Here is a 10,068-nt window from a genome sequence, read left to right on the forward strand (position 1 = left end):
CCCGATTATTTTCCACCCTCTCCACTGCAGGAACAATCCCAGCGGGATCGAATTCTTTGGAATTCCCACCCTGGGGATGAGAATTTCGGGGCAGAACACAATCCTAGACAATCCCAGACAATTCCAGACAATCTCAGACAATCCCAGACAATCCAGACAATTCCAGACAACCCCAGGGGTGCCGAAATGGGATGGAGGGAATGAAATCCCATTTCTTTCTCCTCTCCCCACTCCAGGAACAATCCCAGTGGGATCCAATTCCCGGGAATTCCCACGCCAAGGATGAGAATTTCAGGGCAGAACACAATCCTAGACAATCCCAGATAATTCCAGGGGCACCAAAATGGGATTGAAGGAATGGAATCCCATTTCTTTTTGCTCTCCCCGCTCCAGGAAAAATCCCAGTGGCTTGATAATCCGCCGGGATCGAATTCCCACGCCGGGGCTGGGAATTTTAGTGCAGAACCACAATCCCAGACAACCCCAGGGACACCGAAACGCGATGGAAAGCATGAAATCCCATTTCTTTTTCCTCTCCCCGCGGCAGGAACAATCCCAGCGGGATCGAATTCCCTGGAATTCGCACCCTGGGGATGAGAATTTTGGGGCAGGACACAATCCCAGACAATCCCAGACAATTCCAGGGGCACAAAAATGGGATGGAAGGAATGGAATCCAAATTTTTTCCCCCTTCTCCACTCCAGGAACAATCCCAGTGGGATCGAATTCCCTCGGATTCCCATGTCAGGGTGGGAATTTCGGGGCAGGACACAATCCCAGACAATCCCAAACAATCCCAGACATTCCCAGACAATCCCAAACAATCCCAGACAATTCGAGACAACCCCAGGGGTGCCGAAATGGGATGGAGGGAATGAAATCCCATTTCTTTCTCCTCTTCCCACTCCAGGAACAATCCCAGTGGGATCGAATTCCGGGAATTCCCACGCCAAGAATGAGAATTTCAGGGCAGAACACAATCCTAGACAATTCCAGACAACACCAGGGGCACAGAAATGGGATGGAAGGAATGAAATCCCAATTTTTTCCTCTCCCCGCCGCAGGAACCATCCCAGAGCCCTGATAACCCGGAGAGATCCAATTCCCTGGAATTCCCACGCCAGGGTTGGGAATTTTTGCGCAGAACACAATCCCAGACAATTCCAGACAATTCCAGACAATCCCAGAGAGGCCGAAATGGGATGGAAGGAATGAAATCCATTTTTTTCTTTTTCTTTCCCCCTCTCCCCTCCAGACACAACAATCCCAGCGGGATCGAATTCCCCAGGAATTCCCACGCCAAGGATGGGAATTTTAGTGCAGAACACAATCCCAGACAACCCCAGGGACACCGAAACGCGATGGCAATCACGAAACCCCATCCCTTTTTCCTCTCCCCTCTCCACGAACAATCCGAGCGGCAGCAGCAGCCGGGCCCGGATAACCCCGCGGGTCCCGGGAGCATCCGGCACGGCAGGAAGGAGCCCAGCAGGAGGAAATATTAAATCCTGCCATATAAACACCGCGTCGGGAGCAGCCCCACCCCAACACAACCCCCCTAAAAAGCGAGGTCCAGGCGGGGTGGGGCTGCCAGAAGCGTGGCGAGCATGGAGAAGAGCAGTTTCGCCATGGCTAAATTCGGTTTGGAGCACAAAGAGGCGATGCCCAAGCGCGACTGCGGGTTTTATGTCAAATATATTTTCCTTTTCACCTCGCTGATTCAGTTTTTGATCATCCTGGGCTTGGTGCTGTTCATGGTGTACGGGAACGTGCAGGCGGGCACCGACACTCACCTGAGGCTGCTGGAGGAGCAGGTGCAGAGCCACTACGGCAGGATTGTCGCCTTGAGTGCCACCAACGCCAACCTGAGCCGTGTCCTCAACGCCACCCTCAAGGACAAGGACAAGCTGCAGGGGATGGCGCTGAAGGTGCAGAGGGAGTTGGAGAAGTGCAACAGCAGCCAAAATTCCAACAGTGTCCCCAAGGTGAGCCCTGGGTTCGGGGAGTGACGGGGGAAGGGGTGGCACAGCCTGGGGGTGTCGCCTCTTTGTCCCCTCAGGGGGGTGGCGGCAGCGAGGGGAGGGGGAGGTTGGAATGTCGGGGATTTTTTCTTCATCCTCGGTGTTCTCCTCGTCCTCCTCCCGTGCACCGGGAGCTGTCCCAGAGCGCATCGGGGGGTGCTGGGGGTCTTTTGAGGGTGTTCTGATCCTTCTTCCTCCTCCTCCTCCTCTCCAAGTCCCGGTGCCTCGTGCTCGAGGAGTTTTTGGGTGTTCTGACCCCTCTCTTCCTCCTCTTCCTTCTCTTCCTCCTCCTCTCCAACTCCCGGCATCTCGTGCTCGTGCTGTTTTTGGGGTGCTCTGACTTTTCCTCTTACTCTTCTTCCTCCTCCTCCCCAACCCCTGTCCCCATGCTCGAGGAGTTTTTTTGGGTGTTCTGACCTCTCTCCCTCTCCTCTTCCTCCTCCTCTTCCTTCTCCTTTTCCCTCTCCTCCTCCTCCTCCTCCCCAGCCCCGGGGCTCTCCCAGCGCTCCTGAGATGATACCGGGGGCTCTTTCTGGGGTGCTCTGACCTCTCTCTCTTTCTTTTCTTCCTCCTCCTTCTCCTCCTCCTCCTCTCCAACTCCTCGCGCCTCGTGCTCGAGGTGTTTTTGGGATGTCCCTGACCCCTCTCTTCCTCCTCTTCCTTCTCCTTTTCCCTCTCCTCCTCATCCTCCCCAGTCCCGGGGCTCTCCCAGCGCTCCTGAGATGATACCGGGGGGACTTTTTGGGGTGCTCTGACCTCTCTCTCTCTCTCTCTCTTTCTTTTCTTCCTCCTCCTTCTCTTCCTCCTCCTCTCCAACTCCCGGCTCCTCGTGCTCGAGGAGTTTTTGGGATGTTCTGATCCCTCTCCTCCTCCTCCTCCTTCTCCTTTCCCCTCTCCTCCTCATCCCCGGGGCTTTCCCAGAGCTCACCAGGCGATGCCAGGGGGTCTTTTTGGGGTGTTCCCAACTCTCTCTTCCTCTTCTTCGTCCTCCTCCTCCTCTCCAACGTCCGGCGCCTCGTGCTCGAGGAATTTTTGGGATGTTCTGATCCCTGTCCTCTTCCTCTTCCTTCTCTTCCTCCTCCTCCCCAACCCCTGGCGCCTCGTGCTCGTGCTGGGTTTGCGGTGTTCGGACCTTTCTCTTCCTCTTCCTCTTCTTCCTCCTCCTCTCCAACCCTTGGCGCCTCGTGCTCGAGGAGTTTTTGGGGTGCTCTGACTCTTCTCTTCCTCCTCTTCCTCCTTTTCCCTCTCCTCCTCATCCCCGGAGCTCTCCCAGCGCTCCTGAGGTGGTGCCGGGGGATCTTTTTGGGGTATTCTGACCCCTCTCCTCCTCCTCCTCATCCTCCCTTGCCCCCGGAGCTCTTCCAGAGCCTATCGGGGGGTGCCGGGGGTGCTTTTTGGGGTGTTCTGATCCCTCTCCTTCTCCTCCTCCGCTCCAATTCCCGGTGCCTCATCCTCGAGGTGTTTCTGGGATGTTCTGACCCCTCTCCCCCTCCCTCCTCCGTGCCCCTCGCGCTCTCCCAGTGCCCATCAGGGGATGCCGGGTGGGGTTTTTGGGGTGTTCTGACCCCTCTCTTCCTCCTCTTCCTCCTCCTCCTCCTTTCCAACTCCCTGCGCCTCGTGCTCGTGCTGGTTTTGGAATATTCTGGCCTCTCCCTTCCTCCTTTTCCTTTTCCCTCTCCTCCTCCTCTTCCTCATCCCGGGGTTCTCTGTCTCCTGTGGGGACGGGGATGACACCGGGGGTGTCTTTGGGATGTTCTGACCTCTCCCTTCCTCCTTTTCCCTCTCCTCCTCATCCTCCCCAGCTCTCCCAGCGCTCCTGAGGTGGTACCGGGGGGTCCTTTTGGGATGTTCTGATCCCTCTCTTCTTTCTCTTCTTCCTCCTCCTCCTCCTTTCCCACTCCCTGTGCCTCGTGCTCGTGCGGTTTTTGGAATATTCTGGGCTCTCTCTTCCTCCTTTTCCTTCTCCTCCTCTTCCCAGCGTTCCTGAGGTGGTGCCGGGGGGTCCTTTTGGGTTTTTTTGACCCCTCTCTCCTTCCTCTTCCTCCTCCTCCTCCTCCTCCTCTTCCTCCCCGGGTCTCTCTCTGTGGTCTGCGGGGCCCGGGATGCTGCCGGGGGTGTTTTTTGGTGTTGTTTTGGTTGTTTTTGGGAGTTGTTTTGGTTGTTTTGGGGTGCTCTGACCCCTCTCCTCCTCCTCCTCTTCCTCCCTCCCAGCTGCAGGACCTCGTGTACCACCAGGTGCTGCTGGCGCAGTGCTACGTGCTCAACTCGGCCATCAACGCCACCTGCCACAGTGAGGGACACCCCCACCCCAAAAAACCTCTGGGGACACCCTGCCCACCCTCCTGGGACACCCAACATCCCCTTTCCACCCTCCTGGGAACCCTCAGAACTCCCTTCCCTTGCTCCTGGGACCCCCAGAATCCCCTCCCCACCCTCCTGGGAATCCTCAGAACCTCCTTCCCTTTCTCCTGGGACCCCCAGAGCCCCCTCCCCACCCTCCTGGGACCCCCAGAACTCCCCGAGAACCTCCAGAATCCTCTCCTCACTCTCCTGGGACCCCCAGAAACCCCTCCCCACCTTCTTGAGAACCCTCAGAACTCCCTGAGGACCCCCAGAACCCCCTCCCCATCCTCCTGGGACTCCCAGAACTCCCCGAGAACCTTCAGAATCCTCTGCTCACTCTCCTGGGACCCCAAAAAACCCCCTCCCCACCTTCTTGGGAATCCCCAGAACCCCCTCCCCACCCTCCTGGGACACCCAGAACCCCCTCCCCACCCTCCTGGGAACCCTCAGAACCTTCTGAGGACCCCCAGAATCCCCTTCCCACTCTCTGAGGAACCCAGGCACCACTTTCCCACCCTCCTGGGACCCCCAACCCTCCCTGAGGACCCCAGAATCCCTGAGGACCCCCCAAATCCCCTTTCCATCCCCTTTGGGACCCCCCAGGACTCCCCAAGGACCCCCAGAATCCCCTTCCCACCCTCTTGGGGACCTACAACACTCCCTGAAAACCCCCAGTACCCCCTTCCCACCATCCTGGAAACCCCCAACTCACCCTTCCCCCCAGCACCCCCTGAAGACCCCAAACCACGAGGTGCCACCTCCCCAGAGCCAAACCCTGCCCCCTTAACCCCCCTCAAGGCGACAAACTGGACCTGCAGAACCAGCTAAGCAAGGCCACCTCCTCCAAACAAACCCTGGAGGAGAGCAGCAAGCAGAGCCGAGCCGAGCTGGCCAAAGCCACCCAGGAGAAGGAGAGGTGCCAGCAGGACCTGAAGAGCTCCAGGGACGAGGTTGTGCTGCGCAGGATGGAGCTGGACCTGGAGAAAGGCAAATTCAGCTCCCTCCAGAACGACGTGCACAAAAAATTATCGACGGTCAAGGAATTGGCGAAGCAATATCAGTGCAAAGGAGCGGAGAGCGAGCTGCAGCAGATCCAGGGGAGGGTGGAGAATCTGTTCCGGGAGCAGCAGGAGCGCGATTCCAAATTCGTGTTGAAAGGGAGCTGCGAGCTGAGCGTGCGGCACTGCGAGCTGAACTGCTCCCGGGAGATGCAGGAGCTGGAGAGGAGGATCCAGGAGGCCGAGAGGAGGGAGAGGGACGGAGCGGAGGAGAGGAGGAGGCTGCAGGGGGACAAGGACAAGGAGGGGAAGGAGCTGGAGGAGAAGAGGAGAGAGGCGGTGGCGCAGGCGGAGATGCTGAGGGAGAGGCTGGGGGCGTGCCTGGCCAAGGTGGGGACACGGGGACATTGGGAATTGGGACATGGGGACATGGGGACATGGGGAATTGGGGACATGGAGACATGGGGATACAGGGACATGGGGACATGGGGACATGGGGACATGGGGAATTGGGACACTGGGGACACGGGGCATTGGGGATATGGGGACGTGGGGCACTGGGGATACAGGGACAAGGAGGATATGGGGAATTTGGGACACGGGGCATTGGGGACATGGGGACATGGGCGGTGGCGCAGGCGGAGCTGCTGAGGGAGAGGCTGGGGGCGTGCCTGGCCAAGGTGGGGACACGGGGACACGGGGACATTGGGAATTGGGACACTGGGGACATGGGGACATGGGGATATGGGGATATGGGGACACGGGGACACGGGGACACGGGGACATTGGGAATTGGGACACTGGGGACATGGGGACATGGGGATATGGGGATATGGGGACACGGGGACACGGGGATATGGAGACACGGGGACATTGGGACATGCGGACATGGGGACATGGGGACACGGGCGGTGGCGCAGGCGGAGATGCTGAGGGAGAGGCTGGGGGCGTGCCTGGCCAAGGTGGGGACACGGGGACATTGGGAATTGGGGACACGGGGACATGGGACATTGGGACATTGGGGACATGGGGATATGGGGACCCTCCGGACACGGGGACATGGGGAATTGGGAACACGGGGACATGGGGACTTCCCTGGGGACATGGGGACATTGGGGACACAGGAATATGGAGTATTGGGACATTGGGGACATGGGGACACGGGGACTTCCCTGGGGACATGGGGCACTGGGGGCACGGGCACCTCTGCACTGGGATTTTCCTCCCTGACACCAGGATTTGATTTGTGGGGGGAATTTCCCACTGACCAGTGCCACCACTGACCAGTGCCACTGGTGTCCCCACTGACCAATGCCACTGGTGTCCCCATTGACCAGTGCCCCCACTGACCACTACCCACTGTCCAGTGCCACTGGTGTCCCCACTGACCAGTGCCACCACTGACCAGTGCCACTGACCAATGCCACTGGTGTCCCCATTGACCAGTGCCACCACTGACCAGTGCCCAATGACCAGTATCCCACTGACCGGTGCCACTAGTGTCCCCACTGACCAGTGCCCCCTCACCAGTACCCACTGACCAGTGCCCAATGACCAGTACCCCCTGCCCGGTGTCACTGGTGTCCCCTGACGGGTGTCCCCTGCCCGGTGCCCGCTGTCCCCAGGTGCCACACCTGGAGTTCCCGAGCTCGCGGGCTCCGCTCGGCTCCGGCCGCTCCTTCCCCGTCCCCGGCCCCTTGCTGGAGTTCCTGGGGAACCCGAACACGCTGGCCACGCTGGGTGAGTCCTGCAGGGCTGGGGACACTGGGGGACAGTGTGTCACCCTGCTGGCCACGCTGGGTGAGTCCTGCAGGGTTGGGGACACGGGGGGACAGTGTGTCACCCTGCTGGCCACGCTGGGTGAGTCCTGCAGGGTTGGGGACACGGGGGGACAGTGTGTCACCCTGCTGGCCACGCTGGGTGAGTCCTGCAGGGCTGGGGACACGGGGGGACAGTGTGTCACCCTGCTGGCCACGCTGGGTGAGTCCTGCAGGGCTGGGGACACGGGGGGACAGTGTGTCACCCTGCTGGCCACGCTGGGTGAGTCCTGCAGGGCTGGGGACACGGGGGGACAGTGTGTCACCCTGCTGGCCATCCCATCCCATCCCATCCCATCCCATCCCATCCCATCCCATCCCATCCCATCCCATCCCATCCCATCCCATGGATCCTGTAAATCCCATCCCTTCCCATGGATCCCAATCCCAATCCAATCCCATGGATCCTGTAAATCTCATCCCACCCCAATCCCATCCCATGGATCCCAATCCAATCCCATGGATCCTGTAAATCTCATCCACCCCAACCCCATAAATCCCATAAATCCTATAAATCCCAATCCCATTGATCCCATCCCAATCCCATGGATTCCATTGATCCCATGGATCCCATCCCAATCCCATTGATCCCATTGCAATCCCATGGATCCCATAAATCACATCCCATCCCAATCCCATTGATCCCATTAATCCCATCCTGATCCCATTGATCCCATCCCAATCCCATTGATCCCATCCCATTCCCTTTGATCCCATTGATCCCATTCCAACCCCATTGATCCCATTGATCCCATCCTGATCCCATGGATCCCATCCCAATCCCATGGATCCCATCCTGATCCCATTGATCCCATCCCAATCCCATTGATCCCATGGATCCCATCCCAATCCTATGGATCCCATCCCATTCCCTTTGATCCCATTGATCCCATCCCAATCCCATTGATCCCATCCTGATTCCATTGATCCCAATCCCACTGATCCCATTGATCCCTTTGATCCCATTGATCCCAATCCCATTGATCCAATCCTGATCCCATGGATCCCATCCCAATCCCATTGACCCCATTGATCCCATTGATCCCATTGATCCCATTGACCCCATTGACCCCATTGATCCCATTGATCCCATTGATCCCATTGATCCCATTGATCCCATTGATCCCAACCCCAACCCCACAGGAAGGAAGAACCTGGAGGACATCCAGCGGGTGATGCAGCAGCAGCTGAGGAATCCCAGGTGAGGGGACACCGGGGACACTGGGGACCCTGGGGACACCGGGGACACTGGGGACACTGGGGACACTGGGGACACTAGGGACACAGGGGACATAGGGGACACAAGTGACACACAGGTGACACCGGTGGTACAGGTGATACAGGTGGCACAGGCCATAGGGAGGTGACACAGGGGACACAGATGACACAGGTGACAGATTACTGAGGTGACCCAAGTGACACCAATGACACACAGGTGACACCAAATGACAGACAGGTGACACAGGTGGCACAGGTTACTCAGGTGACACAGCTGACACAGGTGACACAGAGGTGACACAGGTTACTGAGGTGACACAGGTGACACACAGGTGACACACAGGTGACACAGGTGGCACAGGTGACACAAGTGACACAGGTGACCCCAGTGACACAGGTTACTGAGGTGACCCAGGTGACACACAGGTGACACACAGATGACACACAGGTGACACCCAGGTGACACACAGATGACACACAGGTGACACACAGGTGACACACAGGTGACACAGGTGACACCCAGGTGACCCAGGTGACACAGGTGACACACAGGTGACACACAGGTGACACACAGATGACACAGGTGACAGAGGTGACACACACATGACACAGGCGACACCCAGGTGACACCCAGGTGACACAGGTGACACACAGGTGACACACAGATGACACACAGGTGACACACAGATGACACAGGTGACACCCACGTGACACCCAGGTGACACAGGTGACACACAGATGACACAGGTGACACCCAGGTGACACCCAGGCGACCCAGGTGACACACCAATGACACACAGGTGACACACAGGTGACACAAATGACACACAGGTGACACAGGTGACACACAGGTGACACAGATGACACAGGTGACACCCAGGTGACACAGGTGACACACAGGTGACACACAGGTGACACAGGTGACACACAGGTGACACAGATGACACAGGTGACACCCAGGTGACACAGGTGACACACAGGTGACACACATGACACAGGTGACACCCAGGTGACACAGGTGACACAGGTGACACAGGTGACACAGATGACACTCAGGTGACACAGGTGAGACACAGATGACACTCAGGTGACACAGGTGACACACAGGTGACACACAGGTGACCCAGGTGACACAGGTGACCCAGGTGTCACCACCCCCTGACCCAACCCCGTTTCCCGCAGTTCCTAACTGGAGAATCCCCCCGGAATCGCCGGAGCTGCCCAGGAGGTGCTGCCCTCAGCACGGATGGCACTGTCCCCTCCCCTCGTCCCCGTGTCCCCAACCCCACCCCCACCGTGTCCCCAAAGGATGTCACACCCCCCCCGGCTGCAGGGGGACAAAAGCCAGCCCCGGATTTGGGGACAACTCGCTGCTCGTGTGTGTGGAAATCCATGGAAAAATCGGGAAATGTCTGAGATGGGACAGGGGTGGCCTTGTCCCCAAAGGATCAGGGACAGGGGTGGCCTTGTCCCAAGGTCCTGAGTTTGGGGACAATCTCCTGCTCACGTGTGTGGAAATCCATGGAAAAATCGGGAATGGGGAGAGGGAATTGCAGCCTGGAGTGGGAAATGTCTGAGATGGGACAGGGGTGGCCTTGTCCCCAAAGGACAGGGGACAGGGATGGCCTTGTCCCCTGACACAGAATCCATGGAAAAATCGGGATGGGGGAG

At 58.3% G+C, this 10,068-nt stretch overlaps 1 protein-coding gene across 1 annotated transcript; it reads left to right on the top strand.

Annotated features, from left to right (window-relative positions):
• The first annotated feature begins 1,154 nt into the window (after window positions 1–1,154).
• LOC117008519 (plasmalemma vesicle associated protein) lies at window positions 1,155–9,696 on the top strand. Its single transcript, XM_033082458.1, has 6 exons — window positions 1,155–1,985; window positions 4,233–4,311; window positions 5,163–5,752; window positions 6,988–7,102; window positions 8,323–8,380; window positions 9,580–9,696. The coding sequence occupies exons 1-6, from the start codon at window positions 1,608–1,610 to the stop codon at window positions 9,584–9,586; spliced, it is 1,227 nt and encodes a 408-aa protein (XP_032938349.1). The 5' UTR covers window positions 1,155–1,607; the 3' UTR covers window positions 9,587–9,696.
• The last annotated feature ends 372 nt before the right edge of the window (window positions 9,697–10,068 follow it).

Source organism: Catharus ustulatus, chromosome 29 (assembly GCF_009819885.2).
Source record: "Catharus ustulatus isolate bCatUst1 chromosome 29, bCatUst1.pri.v2, whole genome shotgun sequence".
Taxonomy (NCBI): Eukaryota; Metazoa; Chordata; class Aves; order Passeriformes; family Turdidae; genus Catharus; species Catharus ustulatus.

What these genes read in the sequence shown, in the direction of transcription:
- LOC117008519 (XM_033082458.1), top strand. Translation starts at nt 1,608, where the DNA reads ATGGAGAAGAGCAGTTTCGCCATGGCTAAATTCGGTTTGGAGCACAAA. An exon ending in ATTCCAACAGTGTCCCCAAG is followed by an intron (nt 1,986 to 4,232) that starts GTGAGCCCTGGG and finishes CCTCCCTCCCAG; the next exon opens with CTGCAGGACCTCGTGTACCA. An exon ending in CATCAACGCCACCTGCCACA is followed by an intron (nt 4,312 to 5,162) that starts GTGAGGGACACC and finishes ACCCCCCTCAAG; the next exon opens with GCGACAAACTGGACCTGCAG.